Here is a 21,585-nt window from a genome sequence, read left to right as displayed (position 1 = left end):
GGATCATCCCGGACTGAAAAGCTGAATCCCAACCCGATGTTGGATTTCCCATCCCAGCACTGCAGCTGTGCAAGTAAGGAAAAGGAAGGAGCTTTAAAGGGAACGCTGGGATGGGAGAAAACCATTCAACTCAACGGCGTCCCAACTCAATGCTGTCCCAACTCAGTGCTGTCCCAACTCAGTGCCGTCCCAACTCAGTGCCGTCCCAACTCATTGCCGTCCCTACTCAGTGCCATCCCAACTCAACGCCGTCCCAACTCAACGCCATCCCAACTCAATCCCATCCCAACTCAATCCCATCCCAACTCAACGCCGTCCCAACTCAACACCATCCCAACTCAGTGCCGTCCCAACTCAACGCCGTCCCAACTCAACGCCGTCCCAACTCAGTGCCGTCCCAACTCAACGCTGTCCCAACTCAATCCCAACTCAACGCCGTCCCAACTCAATGCCGTCCCAACTCAATGCCGTCCCAACTCAATCCCATCCCAACTCAACACCGTCCCAACTCAATGCCGTCCCAACTCAATGCCGTCCCAACTCCGTGCCGTCCCAACTCCGTGCCGTCCCAACTCCGTGCCGTCCCAACTCAACACCGTCCCAACTCAACGCTGTCCCAACTCAACGCCGTCCCAACTCAACGCCATACCAACTAAATCCCAACTCAGCGCCATCCCAACTCAGTGCCGTCCCAACTCAGTGCCGTCCCAACTCAGTGCCGTCCCAACTCAACACCGTCCCAACTCACTGCCGTTCCAACTCAACTCAATCCCAACTCAATGCCGTCCTAACTCAGTGCCGTCCCAACTCAATGCCATCCCAACTCAATCCCAACTCAATGCCGTCCCAACTCAATGCCATCCCAACTCAATCCCAACTCAATGCCGTCCCAACTCAATGCCATCCCAACTCAATCCCAACTCAATGCCATCCCAACTCAATCCCAACTCAATGCCGTCCCAACTCAATCCCAACTCAGTGCCATCCCAACTCAATCCCAACTCAATGCCGTCCCAACTCAATCCCAACTCAATGCCGTTCCAACTCAATCCCAACTCAGTGCCATCCCAACTCAACGCCGTCCCAACTCAATCCCAACTCAACGCCGTCCCAACTCAATCCCAACTCAATGCCGTCCCAACTCAACTCAGTCCCAACTCAATGCTGTCCCAACTCAACACCGTCCCAACTCAATCCTGTCCCAACTCAATGCCGTCCCAACTCAATCCTGTCCCAACTCAACGCCATCCCAACTCAATGCCGTCCCAACTCAATCCCAACTCAATGCCGTCCCAACTCAATCCCAACTCAACGCCGTCCCAACTCATTGCCGTCCCAACTCAACGCCATCCCAACCTAATGCCGTCCCAACTCAATGCCGTCCCAACTCAACGCCGTCCCAACTCAGTGCCGTCCCAAATCAACGCCGTCCCAACTCAGTGCCATCCCAACTCAATGCCGTCCCAACTCAATCCCAACTCAATGCCGTCCCAACTCAATCCCAACTCAATGCCGTTCCAACTCAACGCCGTTCCAACTCAACGCCATCCCAACTCAACGCCATCCCAACTCAACGCCATCCCAACTCAATGCTGTCCCAACTCTGTGCCGTCCCAACTCAATCCCAACTCAATGCCGTCCCAACTCAATCCCAACTCAGTGCCGTCCCAACTCAGTGCCGTCCCAACTCAGTGCCGTCCCAACTCAATGCCGTCCCAACTCAATGCCGTTCCAACTCAACGCCGTTCCAACTCAACGCCATCCCAACTCAATGCCGTCCCAACTCAATCCCAACTCAGTGCCGTCCCAACTCAATCCCAACTCAGTGCCGTCCCAACTCAGTGCCGTCCCAACTCAATGCCGTCCCAACTCAATGCCGTTCCAACTCAACGCCGTTCCAACTCAACGCCATCCCAACTCAACGCCATCCCAACTCAATGCCGTCCCAACTCAATGCCGTCCCAACTCAATCCCAACTCAATGCCGTCCCAACTCAATGCCGTCCCAACTCAATGCCGTCCCAACTCAATGCCTTCCCAACTCAACGTCGTCCCAACTCAATGCTGTCCCAACTCAATGCCGTTCCAACTCAACGCCGTTCCAACTCAACGCCGTTCCAACTCAACGCCATCCCAACTCAACGCCATCCCAACTCAATGCCGTCCCAACTCAATGCCGTTCCAACTCAACGCCGTTCCAACTCAATGCCGTCCCAACTCAATGCCGTCCCAACTCAGCGCCATCCCAACTCAACGCCGTCCCAACTCAACGCCGTCCCAACTCAATGCCATCCTAACTCAATGCCATCCCAACTCAACGCCGTCCCAACTCAATGCCATCCTAACTCAATGATATCCTCAATGTGGCTTCATTAAGGGGAATCTGCTTGATTTCTCCATGGAACGAAATCCTTTGGGATCCCATTTCCAACCCAACCCAACTGCTCTGAAGACTCTCGTCGCTCTGGAAAGGAAACCATCGATGGATCTCAATCCCAACCCCATAAAAAACAGCATCGTGATCGTTATGAAGCTTTTAAGAGCTGCCTCCAAACACCTCTTGGATCGAATTGCATTACAATCCTCCATCTTTACGCATTTCTACCTTGGAAACAATTGTTTCCCAAAGGTGAAAATCATCTTTAAGTGCCGCGATGAGGAATTGCTTTGTTGGGAAAACCCAACCGGAGCCTTTGGGTGCGTTCAGCCCTTCACCTCATCAAAGACCCCCCTTCTCAGCCCTTATAAAAGGGGCTCAAAGACCTTAAAAGACCCCCCCCCCCTTCAAAAGGTGCCCTTAACCTCATAAAAAACCCTAAAACCCCCCCTATAAAAGGGTTCTGAGCGTCACCAAGAGCCGTCTGACCTATTGAGACGTTGTGGTGGGCCATTCTCCCATCCTCAGCAGCCGGGGAAGAAAGCAATTGTCCCCACTTAACACTTTTAGCATTTAAATTGGGCCGGCTCCGCCTTTGTAATGGCCGTGGGGCCTTTGCGTGGCCATGGGGCTGTGGGTTGGGTTGGGTTTGGGGTGGGGGGGTGGGGGAAGGAAGGGATTGCGCCAGTGCTGCTCCGTCCTTCGCCGTGAACGGGAGCTGGGGGTCGTGGTGAGCCAACTTTGGGGTTTTTTTTGCCTCTTTTTAGAGCTTAAAATTGTCGGGATTTGGGGTTTTTTAAAGCTTGGGGCGGTGGTTGGGTTAATGGTTGAGTGGGGGGATGGAGTGGACCCCACAGTCTCGCATAGGGGGGGGTTTAGGATGGAGGAATCCACTGCCTTTCCCTATGGGGCTGCAGAGGTGTGGGTGTGTTGGTGGGGGGGAGGGGGTCCTGCTTGGGGGTCCCACTGGGTGCTTGGGGGTCCTATTGGGTGCTTGGGGGTCCCACTGGGTGCTTGGGGGTCCCACTGGGTACTTGGGGGTCCTATTGGGTGTTTGGGGGTCCCACTGGGTGCTTGGGGGTCCCACTGTGTGCTTGGGGGTCCCATTGGGTGCTTGGGGGTCCCGTTGGGTGCTTGGGGTCCCGTTGGGTGCTTGGGGGTCCCGTTGGGTGCTTGGGGGTCCCACTGGGTGCTTGGGGGTCCCACTGGGTGCTTGGGGGTCCTATTGGGTGTTTGGGGGTCCCACTGGGTGCTTGGGGGTCCCATTGTGTGCTTGGGGTCCCATTGGGTCCTTGGGGGTCCCACTGGGAGCTTGGGGGTCCCGTTGGGTGCTTGGGGGTCCCACTGGGTGCTTGGGGGTCCCATTGTGTGCTTGGGGGTCCACTGGGTGCTTGGGGGTCCCATTGTGTGCTTGGGGGTCCCACTGGGTGCTTGGGGGTCCTATTGTGTGCTTGGGGGTCCCATTGGGTGCTTGGGGGTCTCATTGTGTGCTTGGGGGTCCCACTGGGTGCTTGGGGGTCCCACTGGGTGCTTGGGGGTCCCATTGTGTGCTTGGGGGTCCCACTGGGTGCTTGGGGGTCCCATTGTGTGCTTGGGGGTCCCACTGGGTGCTTGGGGGTCCCATTGGGTGCTTGGGGGTCCCACTGGGAGCTTGGGGGTCCCATTGTGTGCTTGGGGGTCCCGTTGGGTGCTTGGGGTCCCACTGGGTGCTTGGGGATCCACTGGGTGCTTGGGGGTCCCATTGTGTGCTTGGGGGTCCCACTGGGTGCTAGGGGGTCCTATTGTGTGCTTGGGATCCCATTGTGTGCTTGGGGGTCCCACTGGGAGCTTGGGGGTCCCATTGGGTGCTTGGGGGACCCACTGGGAGCTTGGGGGTCCTGTTGTGTGCTTGGGGGTCCTATTGGGTGCTTGGGGGTCCCATTGTGTGCTTGGGGGTCCCATTGGGTGCTTGGGGGTCCCACTGGGTGCTTGGGGGTCCCGTTGGGTGCTTGGGGGTCCCACTGGGTGCTTGGGGGTCCCATTGTGTGCTTGGGGGTCCACTGGGTGCTTGGGGGTCCCATTGGGTGCTTGGGGGTCCCACTGGGTGCTTGGGGGTCCTATTGTGTGCTTGGGGGTCCCATTGGGTGCTTGGGGGTCTCATTGTGTGCTTGGGGGTCCCACTGGGTGCTTGGGGGTCCCGTTGGGTGCTTGGGGGTCCTATTGGGTGCTTGGGGGTCCCACTGGGTACTTGGGGTCCCACTGGGTGCTTGGGGGTCCCACTGGGTACTTGGGGGTCCTATTGGGTGCTTGGGGTCCCATTGTGTGCTTGGGGGTCCCACTGGGAGCTTGGGGGTCCCATTGGGTGTTTGGGGGTCCCATTGGGTGCTTGGGGGTCCCATTGGGTGCTTGGGGGTCCCACTGGGTGCTTGGGGGTCCCGTTGGGTGCTTGGGGGTCTCATTGTGTGCTTGGGGGTCCCGTTGGGTGCTTGGGGATCCTATTGGGTGCTTGGGGGACCCACTGGGAGCTTGGGGTCCCATTGTGTGCCTGGGGTCCTATTGTGTGCTTGGGGGTCCCACTGGGTGCTTGGGGGTCCCACTGGGTGCTTGGGGTCTCATTGTGTGCTTGGGGGTCCCATTGGGTGCTTGGGGACCCACTGGGTGCTTGGGGGTCCCGTTGGGTGCTTGGGGGTCCCACTGGGTGATTGGGGTCCCATTGGGTGTTTTTAGGGTTTTGGGGGTGTATTTTGAGGTGTTTTTATGGTTTTTGGGGTGTTTTTAGGGTTTTTGAGGTGCTTTTAGGATTTTCGGGGTGTTTTTTGGGGTGTTATTTGGGGTGTTTTTACGGTTTTTGGGGTGTTTTTTGAGGTGTTTTTAGGGTTTTTGGGGTGTTTTTGGGTGTTTTTAGGGTTTTTGAGGTGCTTTTAGGATTTTCAGGGTGCTTATTGGGGTGTTATTTCGGGTGTTTTAAGGGTTTTTGGGGTGGTTCTTGAGGTGTTTTTAGGGTTTTTGGAGTGATTTTTTAGGGTTTTTGGGGTGTTTTTGGGGGTGTTTTTTTAGGGTTTTGGGGGTGTTTTTAGGGTTTTTGAGGTGTTTTTTTGGATGTTTTTAGGGTTTTTGAGGTGTTTTTGGGGATGTTTTTAGGGTTTTTGGGGTGTTTTTAGGGATTTTGGGGTGTTTTTAGGGTGTTTTTAGGGTTTTGGGGGTGTTTTTGGGGTGTTTTTAGGGTTTTTGGGGTGTTTTTAGGGTTTTTGAGGTGTTTTTTGGGGTGTTTTTAGGGTTTTTGGGGTATTTTTAGGATTTTTGGGGTGTTTTTGGGGTGTTTTTAGGGTTTTGGGGGTGTTTTTGGGGTGTTTTTAGGGTTTTTGGGGTGTTTTTAGGGTTTTTGAGGTGTTTTTTGGGGTGTTTTTAGGGTTTTTGGGGTGTTTTTGGGGTATTTTTAGGGTTTATGGGGTGTTTTTGAGGTGTTTTTAGGGTTTTTGGGGTGTTTTTAGGGATGCTTTCAGGCTTTTTGAAGTCTGGTTGGGGTGGGGTGAGCTCCCCAATGGGCTGAAGGCAGCAAAGTGGCTTTTTAAGAGGTAAAAAAGATGGTTTTGGGGTCATGGTGCCTCTATTCTCTCTCCTCCCACGGCCTCAGGCTCCAGCGCTGATAACAGCTCCACCAATTCCCTCCCTTCATTTGCATTGTTACCTTGAAGGTATTTATAGTCTCTCCTGCCTTCTCCTTGTGTAAATTTAGCTCCTTGGCTCCCCCCCCCGCCTTTATCCAGCTGATAAGCCGCGTTTTAACACCACTTTCTTCTTCCTCCATTGGCAGACATAGGTCTCCCTTCCTCCAGGTGATTCTCATCCACCCCCTTCCCCCCTTCCCAGCTCCTTGTGCTTGCAATGCACAGCAGGGTTGGGGGCACTGCATTGGTTTGAATGGGGGATGGACCCCCATTGGTTTGAATGGGGATGTACCCCCATTAGTTTGAATGGGGGATGTACCCACACTTGGGGGCAGTGCATTAGTCTATGGGGCGATGGAGTGTCTGTCTATGGGGCTATAGGGTGCCTATGGGGCTATGGAGTGTCTGTCTATGGGGCTATGGGGTGTCTATGGGGCGATGGAGTGTCTGTCTATGGGGCTATAGGGTGCCTATGGGGCTATGGAGTGTCTGTCTATGGGGCTATGGGGTGTCTATGGGGCTATGGGACGTGCATTGGTTTGAATGGGGATGTACCCACACTTGGGGGCAGTGCATTGGTCTATGGGGTTATGGAGTGTCTGTCTATGGGGCTATAGGGTGCCTATGGGGCTATGGGGTGTGAATTGGTTTGAATGGGGGATGTACCCCCATTGGTTTGAATGGGGGATGGACCCCCATTGGTTTGAATGGGGGATGGACCCCCATTGGTTTGAATGGGGATGGACCCCCATTGGTTTGAATGGGGATGTACCCACACTTGGGGGCAGTGCATTGGTCTATGGGGTTATGGAGTGTCTGTCTATGGGGCTATAGGGTGCCTATGGGGCTATGGGGTGTGCATTGGTTTGAATGGGGGACAGACCCCCATTGATTTGAATGGGGATGGACCCCCATTGGTTTGAATGGGGGATGGACCCACACTTGGGGGCAGTGCATTGGTCTATGGGGTTATGGAGTGTCTGTCTATGGGGCTATAGGGTGTCTATGGGGCTACGGGGTGTCTGTCTATGGGGCTATGGGGTGTCTATGGGGCTATGGGGTGTACATTGGTTTGAATGGGGGATGTACCCCCATTGGTTTGAATGGGGGATGTACCCCCATTGGTTTGAATGGGGATGTTCCCCCATTGGTTTGAATGGGGGATGTATCCACACTTGGGGGCAGTGCATTAGTCTATGGGGTTATGTAGTGTCTGTCTATGGGGCTATAGGGTGTCTATGGGGCTATGGGGTGACTATGGGGCTATAGGGTGTCTATGGGGTTATAGGGTGTCTATGGGGCTATAGGGTGTCTATGGGGCTACGGGGTGTCTATGGGGCTACGGGGTGTCTATGGGGCTATGGGGTGTGCATTGGTTTGAATGGGGGATGGACCCCCATTGGTTTGAATGGGGAACGGACTCCCATTGGTTTGAATGGGGATGGACCCCCATTGGTTTGAATGGAGATGTACCCCCATTGGTTTGAATGGGGGATGTACCCCCATTGGTTTGAATGGGGATGGACCCCCATTGGTTTGAATGGGGATGTACCCCCATTGGTTTGAATGGGGGATGTACCCCCATTGGTTTGAATGGGGATGGACCCCCATTGGTTTGAATGGGGGATGGACCCACACTTGGGGGCAGTGCATTGGTCTATGGGGTTATGGAGTGTCTGTCTATGGGGCTATGGGGTGTCTATGGGGCTATGGAGTGTCTGTCTATGGGGCTATGGGGTGTCTATGGGGCCATGGGGTGTGCATTGGTTTGAATGGGGGATGGACCCCCATTGGTTTGAATGGGGATGTACCCACACTTGGGGGCAGTGCATTAGTCTATGGGGCTGTGGAGTGTCTGTCTGTGGTGCTACAGGGTGTCTATGGGGCTACGGGGTGTCTATGGGGCTACGGGGTATCTATGGGGCTATGGGGTGTCTATGGGGCTATAGGGTGTCTATGGGGCTATGGAATTTCTATGGGGCTGTAGGCTGTCTATGGGGCTATGGGGTGTCTATGGGGCTATAGGGTGCTTGCATCACCCCCAGTGATGGGAGCTGGGATCTGACCCATTGCTTTGAAGGGTGAGAGAATGACTTGGGCTGAGCAGATACGGGCTGAGCAGGGGGCAGCAATGGGAACCACAGCTCGGATGGAGCCTGCAGGGTCTTCAGGAGCTGCTCGGTGCTTTTATCACCTCGATGAAGCTCTGCTCCTCTCATTCCCCCAATCTCTTATCCCTATTTCTCACAGATTTTTCCTGCCTCTCCACCCTCGCGGTGTTTTATCCCAAGTGAAACAAGGGATGGAAGGAGCTGCCCCTGCGTTATCAGAGCACCAAGGAGATGGGAGCAGGGCCCAGCTGGTGCCATTAGAGCCAAGCAAAGAGAGTTGTGCTCCCCCTGATCGCCCCCAAAGCGAAGAAGGAAGGGCCACCAATGTGAGAGATGCTAAAACGCCTCTGGATCCAGCCGGGACATCAGTGGAATTGGGGCCGGAGCTGGATGAAGCTGCTTTCTATGGTGCCGATGAGTTGGTGGCAATGAGCAGAGACACCAAGGGACCTTCCAGCACCGAGCTGTGTCCCCTCCAACAGGAGCCTGGTTTCTTCTCCCCTCTGTCCAGTCAAGAGCCGGACGTCGGCCTGGAAGCCGGAGACGTGGCCGGTGAGTCCCATTGGGTTCTATGTGGGGTGGTGGCAGCTCTTGTATGGCCGGGGTTGGGGCTGCCATTTGGTTGGGTTGGGTTGGTTGAGGTTCCATTGGTTTGGTTGGTTTGGTTGGTCATGGTTGGGGCTGCCATTGGTTGGGTTGGTTTGGTTGGCCATGGTTGGGGCTGTCATTGGGTTGGTTGGTTTGGTTGGGGCTGCCATTGGTTGGGTTGGATTGGTTGAGGTTCCATTGGTTTGGTTGGTCATGGTTGGGGTTGCCATTGGTTGGGTTGATTTGGTTGGTTTGGTTGGGGTTTCCATTGGTTGGGTTGGCTTGGTTGGTTTGGTTTGGGTTCCATTGGGTTGGTTGGTTTGGTTGGGTTGGTTTGGTTGGCCATGGTTGGGGTTGCCATTGGTTGGGTTGGCTTGGTTGGTTTGGTTGGGGTTCCATTGGGTTGGTTGGTTTGGTTTGTTTGGTTGGGGCTGCCATTGGTTGGGTTGATTTGGTTGGCCATGGTTGGGGTTGCCATTGGTTGGGTTGGGTTGGTTGAGGTTTCATTGGTTTGGTTGGTTTGGTTGGGGTTTCCATTGGTTGGGTTGGTTTGGTTGGTTTGGTTGGGGTTCTGTTGGGTTGGTTGGTTTGGTTGGCCATGGTTGGGGCTGCCATTGGTTGGGTTGGTTTGGTTGGTTTGGTTGTGGCTGCCATTGGGTTGGTTGGTTTGGTTGGCCACAGTTGGGGCTGCCATTGGTTGGGTTGGTTTGGTTGGGGCTGCCATTGGGTTGGTTGGTTTGGTTGGGGCTGCCATTGGTTGGGTTGGTTTGGTTGGTTTGGTTGTGGCTGCCATTGGGTTGGTTGGTTTGGTTGGCCACAGTTGGGGCTGCCATTGGTTGGGTTGGTTTGGTTGGGGCTGCCATTGGGTTGGTTGGCCATGGTTGGGGCTGCCATTGGTTGGGTTGGTTTGGTTGGTTTGGTTGGTCATGGTTGGGGTTCCATTGGTTTGGTTGGTTTGGTTGAGGTTGCTCAGCTTTGGTTTGTGATGGTTCTTTCCTTGTGTAGTTTAGAGATGTGAATTTTGCCATGAGGTGTTGAGAATTGGGTGGTTTTTGCCATAAGATGTTGAGAATTTGGGCAAATTGAGCTGCAATGGGGTGGTTTTTGCCATGAGATGTTGAGATTTTGGGCAAATTGAGCTGCAATGGGGTGGGAGATGTGTGGCCGGTGAGTCCTATTGGGTTCTGCCTTGGGGTGGGGGCATCTCTTACATGGCCGTGGTTGGGGTTCCATTGGTTTGGTTGGCTTGGTTGAGGTTGCCCAGCTCTGGTTTGTCATGGTTCTTTCCTTGTGTGGTTTAGAGATGTGGTTTTTACCATGAGATGTTGAGAATTGGGCAAATTGAGCTGCAATGGGGTGGTTTTTGCCTCAAAATGTTGAGAATTTGGGCAAACTGAGCTGCAATGGGGTGGTTTTTGCCTCAAAATGTTGAGAATTTGGGCAAATGGAGCTGCAATGGGATGGTTTTATCGGGTATCTCTGGGGCTGATGATATCGGGTATCTGGGGCTGATATCGAGTATCTCTGGGGCTGATATCGAGTATCTGTGGGGCTGATATTGAGTATCTGTGGGGCTGATATCGAGTATCTCTGGGGCTGATAGCGAGTATCTCTGGGGCTGATAGCGAGTATCTCAGGGGCTGATATCGAGTATCTCTGGGGCTGATGTCGGGTATCTCTGGGGCTGATATCGAGTATCTCTGGGGCTGATAGCAGGTATCTCTGGGGCTGACATCGGGTATCTGTGGGGCTGATATTGAGTATCTCTGGGGCTGATAGCAGGTATCTCGGGCTGACATCGGGTATCTGTGGGGCTGATAGCGAGTATCTCTGGGGCTGATAGCGGGTATCTCTGGGGCTGATATCGAGTATCTCTGGGGCTGATAGCAGGTATCTCTGGGGCTGATATCGGGTATCTCTGGGGCTGATAGCAGGTATCTCTGGGGCTGATATCGGGTATCTCTGCAGCCAAAATACCACCAACCTGCACCTGGTTGGGTTGAGCATCTCTATCATCCATCATTGGCCCCATTGGAACATCCCACTCCAATGGCTCTTGGTTGTCCATGAGCAATGCTGCTGTGTGTGCTTTTGGGGTATCCCAATGTCTTGTCAGAGGTGCTACGATCTTGTGATATTTCTCTTCAAAAGAAGTCGATTTTGGCATCATCTGGATTATCGGTGTCCGGGGATGGGAAAAGTTGCAATGAATTTTGCTCCAGGAATGCTCAGAAATGTCAGTTCTGATGTCATGGTGGTGATGAGAAGGGCCCAAGGAATGTTAGAGCTGATTGGGGCCTCGTTAATGAACTCCTGGCTGGAAGGTGCCTCTTGGTGCCTCCGGGTGGAAAATTAACTCAGAGAGGGGGAAGGTGATTGAAGAATGAGAACGTGGGGCAGCCAGGCATGGAGCCGTGGGGCAGCCAGGCATGGAGTTATATGGCATGGAGCCTTAGGGCATGGAGCTTTAGGGCTTGGAGCTTTAGGGCATGGAGCTTTTTGGGCTGAGTTTGGGCTGAGATTGGGCTCTTTGGGCTCAGTTTGTGCTGAGATTGGGCTCTTTTTGGGCTCTATTTGGGCTCAGTTTGGGCTCTTTTTAGGCTTAGTTTGGGCTAAACTCAAAGCACTTTGGGCAGTAAATAGTTTCAGACATTGCTTTCCTGCAGGGAAATGGGGATGCTCTATACACTCCCCTCCCTCCTTTGGGTCTGAGTTGCTCTCGGATCCCAATCCCAAGCCCTTATCTCCTGTCTCCATTTGCAACTCCCTTCACACCCCCTGCATCACGGGACCCTTTATCAGCCCCGGCCCCGGGGGGTTTCCTCCCCATATCAGCAGAGGTTGGAACAGGGCGGTTGGAGCCGTGGTTGCTGCATGTTGATCTTTGTTCTGGGCTCTCCCTTGTCCCCATTGTGTCCCCAGAGGTGAGTGATGAGGAAGCAGCCGGGGGGGATTTGGGGCTGGGGGGGGGGAGGGTTCCCAGCATTGGGACAGGCTGCTTTGGGATCTGTGTTAATGTGGGGTGACATGGGGTTCCCAGCATTGGGACAGGCTGTTTTGGGATCGCTGTGTTAATGTGGGGTGACATGGGGTTCCCAGCATTGGGACAGGCTGCTTTGGGATCTGTGTTAATGTGGGGTGACATGGGGTTCCCAGCATTGGGACAACCTGCTTTGGGATCGCTGTGTTAATGTGGGGTGACATGGGGTTCCCAGCATTGGGACAGGCTGCTTTGGGATCGCTGTGTTAATGTGAGGTGGCATGGGGTTCCCAGCATTGGGACAGGCTGCTTTGGGATCTGTGTTAATGTGAGGTGAAATGGGGTTCCCAGCATTGGGACAACCTGCTTTGGGATCTGTGTTAATGTGGGATGAAGCGGGTTTCCCAGCATTGGGACAGGCTGCTTTGGGATCACTGTGTTAATGTGGGGTGAAATGGGGTTCCCAGCGTTGGGACAGGCTGCTTTGGGGTTGCTGTGTTAATGTGGGGTGACATGGGGTTCCCAGCATTGGGACAGGCTGTTTTGGGATCGCTGTGTTAATGTGGGGTGACATGGGGTTCCCAGCATTGGGACAACCTGCTTTGGGATCTGTGTTAATGTGGGGTAACGTGGGGTTCCCAGGTCTGGATTTCCAACCAATTCCCTGCATCAAACTGGTTCACATGTGGGTCTGTTCAACATCCAATGCTCACCAGACTAAAAAGAGGAGTTTTCATCCCAAATCACCTTCATCCCACCTCCACATCCCTCCCGTTTTCCCACATTTTGGGTTATTTTTCCTCCTTTTCCATTTTAATCCCTAATTTTGCATCCCCTTCTCTTGGGAGAACCACAACAGTGATAGGGGTGTAGATGTGTTTGGGAATCGTCCCCATCTGTGGCCATAGGAGGTTGGGGATGGCGTTGTCTTTGGGTTGAGGATGGCGTAGTCTTTGGGTTGGGGATGGCGTTGTTGTCTTTGGGTTGGGGATGGTGTTGTCTTTGGGTGGGGATGGCGTTGTCTTTGGGTGGGGATGGTGTTGTTGTCTTTGGGTTGGAGATGATGTTGTCTTTAGGTTGGGGATGGCGTTGTTCTCTTTGGGTTGTGGATGGCGTTGTTGTCTTTGGGTTGGGGATGGCGTTGTTGTCTTTGGGTTGGGGATGGCGTTGTTGTCTTTGGGTTGGGGATGGTGTTGTCTTTGGATTGGGGATGGCGTTGTTGTCTTTGGGTGGGGATGTCGTTGTTGTCTTTGGGTTGGGGATGGCGTTGTTGTCTTTGGGTGGGGATGGCGTTGTTGTCTTTGGGTTGGGGATGGCGTTGTTGTCTTTGGGTTGGGATGGCGTTGTTGTCTTTGGGTTGGGGATGGTGTTGTTGTCTTTGGGTTGGGGATGATGTGGTCTTTGGGTTGGGGATGGCATTGTCTTTGGGTTGGGGATGGCGTTGTCTTTGGGTTGGGGATGGCGTTGTTGTCTTTGGGTTGGGGATGGCGTTGTCTTTGGGTTGGGGATGGCGTTGTTGTCTTTGGGTTGGGGATGGCGTTGTTGTCTTTGGGTTAGGGATGGCGTTGTTGTCATTGGGTTGGGGATGGCGTTGTTGTCTTTGGGTTGGGGATGGCGTTGTTGTCTTTGGGTTGGGGATGGCGTTGTTGTCTTTGGGTTGGGGATGGCGTTGTTATCTTTGGGTTGGGGATGGCGTTGTCTTTGGGTTGGGGATGGCGTTGTTGTCTTTGGGTTGGGGATGATGTTGTCTTTGGGTTGGGGATGGCGTTGTTGTCTTTGGGTTGGGGATGGTGTTGTTTGGGTTCGGGATGGCGTTGTTGTCTTTGGGTTGGGGATGGCGTTGTTGTCTTTGGGTTGGGGATGGCGTTGTCATTGGGTTGGGGATGATGTGGTCTTTGGGTTGGGGATGGTGTTGTCTTTGGGTTGGGGATGGCGTTGTTGTCTTTGGGTTGGGGATGATGTTGTCTTTGGGTTGGGGATGGCGTTGTTGTCTTTGGGTTGGGGATGGTGTCGTTGGGTTGGGGATGATGTTGTCTTTGGGTTGGGGATGATGTGGTCTTTGGGTTGGGAATGGCGTTGTCATTGGGTTGGGGATGGCGTTGTCTTTGGGTTGGGAATGGCGTTGTTGTCATTGGGTTGGGGATGGCGTTGTCATTGGGTTGGGGATGGCGTTGTCTTTGGGTTGGGTCTTAATTGCTGCGGGGGAGCAGTTTGGCCGCATCCTGATTGTGATATTTGACCTATATCCTATTAAAAAAGGAGGAAAAAAGGGATAAAAGAGGAGGAAAAAAGGGGTAATCCTCAGGCTGCTCCACTCTGTCTGTGACTCAGTTTCCCCTTGCGGCTCCTTTCCCTGCATTCTTTGCTACCAGAGGAAAAACATGGTGGGATCGGAATTCCCCAACTCATTTGTGTGCAGGAAAAATGGCTAAATTTGACCTTTTTTTGGGAAAATTTGGGAGTGTCAGCCCTCACATTGGGTTCAATCCATAGGATTCCAGGAGCAGAGGGTTGGATTTTGGTTGGTTTGGGTGGGTTTCTTCTGCCTTGATGAATTATCCCCCCCTTCAAAGTCATCACCAAGAAGGATTTGGTGAGAAATAAGATGATTTTGGTGATAAATGAGATGATTTTGGTGATAAATTAGATTACTTTGGTGATAGGAGATTCGTTGTTGCGCTGACCTGGATGTCCCAGTTCCTAATTGCCGAGTGCTGGGATGTATTTTGGGGGAAAAACATGTTGGTTTTGGCAAGGTGGATCCCAATAGGGAGGTGGGAGATGGTGGGTAGGTCTTTTTGTTTGGGTGGGGAGGTGAGGCATCGTGGCATTTCCAACCTACAGATATTGGAATGAGATTTAGGGGCGTTTGGGGGCTGGAAATGAGTATCAGAATGAGGTTTTTAGAGAGAAGACACATTGCTTTTTCGAGGTGGATCCCAATAGGAAGCACTTCAAGGTGGGAAATGGCTCTTAAGGTTGGCCATGGGGATTTAAAGAGAGCTCTTAGAATTACCCAGGTTGGAAAAAATCTTGAAGACCATCAACTCTTGATTGAGTTTGTGCATCCGTCCTGGTTCAGGTTGGTGGGAGCTTAGTTAAAAACATTGAACGGCCAAAGGCAATGACCAAAAAGGCAAAGAATGGCCAAAGGCAATGACCAAAAAGGCAAAGAAATGGGTGTAAGCTCAGCTTTGAGGCCACGTGGATGCATGGGGAAGGGGGATGGATGCCCACATGGAATGCATTTGGGAGACCCCTGAGCGTGGCCAAAGCTCACCACAGTTCTATCCCAGTCCTTGAGCTCTCTCTTAGCTTGAAGACCCCCCAGTTCTTCCCCACTGAGAGTCAAAGAGTAGCACAAGACCCCACTGATCCCACCCCACTGATCCCACCCCAGTGACCCTCTCTGTGTGTAGGGTCTTGTACATATGACTTGGAGCGCTCAGTTAATACGAGCCTGGAACATTCAGTGATGATATTGAGGAGGCCAAAACATACACAACCTACATCTACCCAAGATCTGGGCTCAGGTGGGAGGAGGTGAGACCTTGATGCCGCCCTTTGTTCCTAATTTCAAGGTATTAGAATGAATTTTGTGGGGAAAACACATTGGTTTTGCGGCACTGTATGAGCTCTCAGCCTATACGAGCCTGGAACATTCAATGATGATATTGAGGAGGCCAAAACATACACAACCTACATCTACCCAAGATCTGGGCTAGGGTGGGGGGAGGTGAGACCTTGATGCCACCCTTGTTCCTAATTTCAAGGTATTAGAATGAATTTTGCGGTGAAAACACGTTGTTTTTGCAGTGCCGATCCCAAAAGGAAGCGCTGCAGGGTGGGAAGTGATGCTTTGAGTTGACTGTGGGGGTTTTGCAGTGACCTGGCGGTTCCCAACCCTTTTCTAAGCCCTTCCCAAGGTGTGTTTGCCAACGCTTTGTTTCCTCGGCCGCCTTTGAACTCCATCCAAGACAGATACGCGCTCATACGACGGACCCAGCAGGCGTAGCTCACGCTGATCTCCTGCTTTAACGCTTGGGGACAGTCCCTGCTGCTTTATATCAAAGACCTGAAGCCTTTATGGGGGTTTCCTGCCTGGATGAGGAGCAATGTGGCAATTTCCCTTTGCATTCTCCATGCTGGTGGATATAGGAATGCCTTCATTGAGAGCGTACAGCCCCAGTGACCTCGCTCGTCACCATCGGCCTCGTAGGCTGCGAGCGGTGCCAGGAAAGATGTCATGTTGTTGCTTAGCAAATAAATAACCCAGTGCTGGAGTCCAAGACAACAGACAGAGCGGAGCTGGAGCTGGGGCCCGGAGTGCACTCAGTGACCCTGTAGTTACATGGAATAAACCCACGTGGAACGTCCTCTGGTGGAAGGGATCTCTGCTCGAAGGCTTTTGGGGTTGGTGGCCAGAAGGGTTTGGGATCAAGGCAGGGGTTGGGTAGTGGGGCTGCTTGCATTCCCATGGGGTGGGAGCTTTGTGGTCCCCAAGTGTGCTGCCAAGAGGATGGAACAAGAGTCCATGGAGGTGTTTCCTTGGCCCCTTTTGTACCCCTAAAGCTGGAGCCCCAAAGGAGATGTGGGCTCTGCCCCCCTTGCTATGGGGCCATGCAAGGCGTAGAGCAGCTGCTGTGCCACTCCATGGCAGCTATAAATAACGTCCCCAGGCCTGGTCCCCTGTGTCCCTGCTCACGTTAACGGGGCCGTGGTTTAAAAATAAGCCAGGGGCACGGCTCTGGGTTCTGCTGCTGCTGCACAAAGTAGGACGCGGCCACGTCTTGTCTCCTGTGCTGGGTGCAAGGTTGGTTTGTGCTGGGCAAAGCCAGGCTCGGGCGTGGGGGAAGCCTTTGGCCTTGCACCTATAAGCTAAGGTTATAATATAAGCTGAGGTTATAATATAAGCTAAGGTCATAATATAAGCTAAGGTTATAATATAAGCTAAGGGTGCAGAGTGTTGTGGTTTGGGGGCTGTTTGCTTCTGCCCCGCAGTCCAGGCTGCCAGATAATCCAGAAAAACTCAGCAAGCAGCTCCAAACTTCATTTATTTCTCGATATCATTTGGGATCAAAACGATCTGGGAGAGAATAAAGGGTCCGTGGCCGTGGCACTGACCCGCTTTGTAAGGCAGGGTCAGGCTGGGGACAGAGATACCGTCACCTTTTCCCAGCCCCGATGCAATGAGCTCATGCTCCGGCACGGGGCCACGCTCGTCCTTCTCCAGCATTTGCTGCTAAGGAGGGAATGAGTTTTTGGGTTTACACAGTGTATGTTCAGCATCACGGATATATGTCATCGGGATGCTGGGTTTTTTGTGGGGGGGGAGGGGGAGTAATAATTGGTTTTGGGACACGATGTCCTTATTGTAGGAGATGTGGGGGAGCTTATCCCATGTGGGTTTGTTGTTAGGGTGGAACTGAGCTGCTGCTTCCTTCCTTCTGCTGCTGCCCCACTGTGTCTGGTTTGCCTGCCCCATAGCTGCGTTGTTAAGTGCATTATTCTAGTTATTATTGTAGTTAATGGAGGCGTGATTATGGTTTGGGGTTGTCTATGTGATCAAAATCCTCCGTTTTCTCACTGTCTCCCCAAAATCACAGCTGTGTTCTGCCCCACTTTGCACCTGATGGTCTCCATAAACCCCTTGCAAGCAGAACCATGTGAATGTTCTCAGTTCATCTCCCAGCTGCTGTTCCTCCAGTCCCTTCTTTCTCTCCCAGTATCGGTCCCCTTTTCCTCCCCATGATGGTTAGGGTCTATCTCCACCTGGGATACTTAGATGGAGGAGAGTCAACAGCATTTGGGTCCCATCTTGGTTCATCTTCCACCATGGTGGTGACTCTATCGGTTCTGTCCACTGTGGTGACCCAGTGGGTGATGGCCATCATGGCAACCCAATGGGTAACGGTGATCCAATGGGTGATGGCCATGATGGCAACCCAATGGGTAACGGTGATGCAATGGGTGATGGCCATGATGGCAACCCAATGGGTAACTGTGATGCAGTGGGTGATGGCCATGATGGCAACCCAATGGGTAACGGTGATGCAATGGGTGATGGCCATTATGGCAACCCAATGGGTAACAGTGATCCAATGGGTGATGGCCATGATGGCAACCCAATGGGTAACGGTGATCCAATGGGTGATGGCCATGATGGCAACCCAATGGGCAACGGTGATGCAATGGGTGATGGCCATGATGGCAACCCAATGGGTAACGGTGATGCAATGGGTGATGGCCATGATGGCAACCCAATGGGTAACGGTGATGCAATGAGTGATGGCCATGATGGCAACCCAATGGGTAACGGTGATGCAATGAGTGATGGCCATGATGGCAACCCAATGGGTAACGGTGATGCAATGAGTGATGGCCATGATGGCAACCCAATGGGCAATGGGTGATGGCCATGATGGCAGCCCAGTACATGATGGTGACCCGTCGTTGATGGCCATAGTTGTGACCCAGTAGGTGATGGCCACGATGGTGACTCAATGGGTGATGGTGACTCAGTAGGTGACGTCCGAGGTCTTTTCCAGCCACGATGATTCTCTCTGATCCCGTAACCCAGCAGTGCTCACTGTCCTAACCCAACACTTGGCATCCTTGAGAGCTCATCTCCCAGCCAAGAGCCAGTCCGGCTTGTTGGCATCCCTGTGTGACAGTGGGATTAATGAGTGTTCCCAGCTCCTGGCTGTAATCGGAGAGGACGGCTCATTAAAGGCTGACAGCAGCAAACAGGGAGAAGCTGATCCCACTGGTGAGAAGCTGATCCCATTGGAGAGAAGCTGATCCCATTGGAGAGAAGCTGATCCCATTGGAGAGAAGCTGATCCCATTGGTGAGAAGTTGATCCCATTGGAGAGAAGCTGATCCCACTGGTGAGAAGCTGATCCCATTGGAGAGAAGCTGATCCCAGCTGATCCCAACTGAGGGTTTTCTACCCCTCAAATCCCTCTAGGGCTCCTCACACCGCAAATAGAGCTGAGCTGAGCTACTCATAGCTCCCTATCGTTGCTTTTTAGTTGATTAAAGCCTTGTTTAGCAATGGCGGAGCCAACACGTGCCAGCAGACAGAGGAAAAGAAGTGGGTCAGGGTGGGGGATTCGGGGTCGGAAGAAGAGAAGATGGCAGCTCGAATTGCTCAGTGTTCATCACTGGTGAAACAGCCCCACTTGGATGGGAGCTGTGCATGTGCTGGAAGCTGCTATGGGGCTGGATCCAAAGGAGCTTGCAACAGAGCCTGGATGTTTTTCAAGCAGCTTGGACAGGAACCATCCTTTCATTTGGTGCTGGATGTGGATCCTCTGCTGACCAGGAAAGTTTCATCCTCCCGCCCCATAAATCCTCCTTAAAGGTGGATGGGGTTGAGAGAATGGATTTGCTCACAGCCCTGATAAGGAGAAGGGGGGGTGGGGGGAAAAAGGGTTTTCAGCAGCTGGGAATGGGCTTTGAAAAGGTGAAAGGGCTGAAAGGGGACCTGGTGCCTGCAGGCAGCGCTCGTTGGCACTCGGCTTTTGTTGTTCAAACTAAGCTCAATGATGGGAGACGTGCAGGAGTGGAAACACCTGGGGAGTAGAGCCCCCAGGAGGTGGGTGGGGGGCGAAGGAATGGGGTTTAGTGGAGGGTTGGGGGTGCTGGGGTGGATGGGGTCGGTGCTGTCGAGATCTGAGCTCAGTAAAGGAGCATCCTCCTCCTCCTCCTCCCTGATCCAGCCCTGGGATGGGGTTGCTGGGATCCCCAAGACCACCCAAATCAAACTCTTGGAAGCTTTGGCCATCTGGATGCAGCCCTCAGCCTTTGTCAGCAGCCATTTTGGGTTGGAAATCACATATTTTCACATTTTAAACGCTGCTGCTGACAGGAGACAGGAGTTGGGTTCCAATGGGTCACCACCACCCATTGGGTCTCTTATCATGGCAAGATGAAACCAAATGGGGCCCGAAAGCTGCTGAGGTTCTTCCTCCAACTGAATGTCCCACGTGGAGATGGACTCAAAACACGGTGGGGTGGAAAACGGGACCGATATCGGGGTGAGAAAGAAGGGAATTGGGCCACATGGAGGAATTCCAGCTGGGAAATGGGGGTAAGACAGGGGTATGATGGGCACAGAGTTTGGGGTTTGCATGGGGGGGTCGTCGTGGGGAACAGCAGCTGCAAACGGGGCAGGAACACAGTGGTGATTTTTGGAAGGCAGCAAGAAAACGGGAGAGTTTTGACCCAAATAATAATCGCACCTCCAGTAATGAGGATCCATCTGGTAACCGGAACGAGCTTTTTTCCCCATTTCAAACAGGACAAAACCCAAAGGAAACCCCAAATCCAACACGCGTCCTCTGCCTCCGTGTGCTGGGAGGGCAGCGCAGCGCAGTGTCGGGTTCCGCGTGGCGGTGCCAAGCCAAACACGCCACGCTGCTCTGCACTCCGTGCACTCCATGCTCTCACCCCTCTTTCAGTTTCGATTAACTTGTTTGCAAGCAGCAACCACCACCCCCCTCTCCTATTTCCCCCCCTCTGTGTGTTCCTGGCTCCTCACTGTGGCCAGCAGTTCATTTTGGGGAGAAACGGGAGCTTTTCTGCCTCCATTTGCTTTCCAGCAGGGAGCGGACGCTGGGGTTGCTGACAAGGGTTTGGCTTTGCTCTGCTGCTGTTTGCCGGTGCTTTGCTGCTCACTGCAGGTTGCAAACTGAGGTTGATTTGTTTCATTTTTTTAGGTTTTTTTCTTATTATTCTTTCTCCCGTTAACACCGCGGCTTCCATGCGGTCACTGAGCTCTTTTACTTGTGAGCTTCCAGGACCTTTTTTCCTTCAGCTCACCCCAATTTCTTGGCTCTTTTGGGACCATCACCCCATCCTTTCTCACTGCAACAGCGATGGGCGATGCTGGATTATCACCCCAATGCTGGGGCAGCGATGCTGGATTATCACCCCAGTGCTGGGGCAGCAATGCTGGGTTATCCCCCCAATGCTGGGGCAGCGATGCTGGGTTATCACCCCAATGCTGGGGCAGCGATGCTGGGTTATCACCCCAATGCTGGGGCAGCGATGCTGGATTATCACCCCAATGCTGGGGCAGCGATGCTGGGTTATCACCCCAATGCTGGGGCAGCGATGCTGGGTTATCACCCCAATGCTGGGGCAGCGATGCTGGGTTATCACCCCAATGCTGGGGCAGCGATGCTGGGTTATCACCCCAATGCTGGGGCAGCGATGCTGGGTTATCACCCCAGTGCTGGGGCAGCGATGCTGGGTTATCACCCCAGTGCTGGGGCAGCATTCAGCTCTTCCTCCTGCCCGGCAGCTCCTCTTCCTCTGTTCCTTGCCAGATCAACCCCCTTCTTGGAAGAGAACTGGTTCCTCTCTCTCTGCCCTTGGTGGCCCTACAAGGGTTAAAGGGACCTGGGAGCACCACTGGGATGTGGCTGAGGTTGTGGTGTGTCTGTAGGACCCACATGCATCACCCTATATCCCTGTAGGACCTTCGCAGGATCCATTTGGGGCTGAGTGCTGCTTATCCCCCCCACCCATGGGAGACATCCTCAGTGGGATGGGTGCCCACATCCCCATCTCACCCCCACAAACCCCCATTGAGCTCAGCATCACCGAGCAGCATCCCTGATCCAGCTGTTCATTCGAGCTCTATGAGGTCCAGTAACATCCCATAGAGCTCTATGAGGTCCAGTAACATCCCATAGAGCTCTATGAGGTCCAGTAACATCCCATAAAGCTCTATGAGGTCCAGTAATATCCCATAGAGCTCTATGTGGTCACAGTGGATCCCAGTAACATCCCATAGAGCTCTATGAGGTCACAGTGGATCCCAGTAACATCCCATAGAGCTCTATGAGGTCACAGCGGATCCCAGTAACATCCCA

The 21,585-nt window shown here is 53.2% G+C and overlaps 1 protein-coding gene across 10 annotated transcripts in view; it reads left to right on the top strand.

Moving 5' to 3' along the window:
• The window catches only part of WIZ (WIZ zinc finger), a 65,025-nt gene that overhangs the window by 7,157 nt on the left and 36,283 nt on the right, over positions 1–21,585 (top strand). For 4 of the 10 annotated variants that reach the window (XM_085534366.1, XM_085534365.1, XM_085534364.1 and 1 more), the window contains exon 2: positions 8,274–8,686. Coding sequence is in view for 8 of the 10 variants with exons in the window: in XM_085534364.1 (XP_085390490.1) it covers positions 8,326–8,686 (361 nt within the window). In the remaining 2 variants the exon portion in view is untranslated. Of the gene's footprint in view, positions 1–2,287; positions 2,697–8,273; positions 8,687–21,585 lie in introns of those variants that run through there. The other 6 variants (XM_085534361.1, XM_032441566.2, XM_085534362.1 and 3 more) reach the window with 4 other exon arrangements.

Source organism: Coturnix japonica, unplaced genomic scaffold (assembly GCF_054131305.1).
Source record: "Coturnix japonica strain WE unplaced genomic scaffold, WE-NBRP24 Scf081, whole genome shotgun sequence".
NCBI lineage: Eukaryota > Metazoa > Chordata > Aves > Galliformes > Phasianidae > Coturnix > Coturnix japonica.
This window is presented reverse-complemented; position numbering and strand designations above follow the sequence as displayed.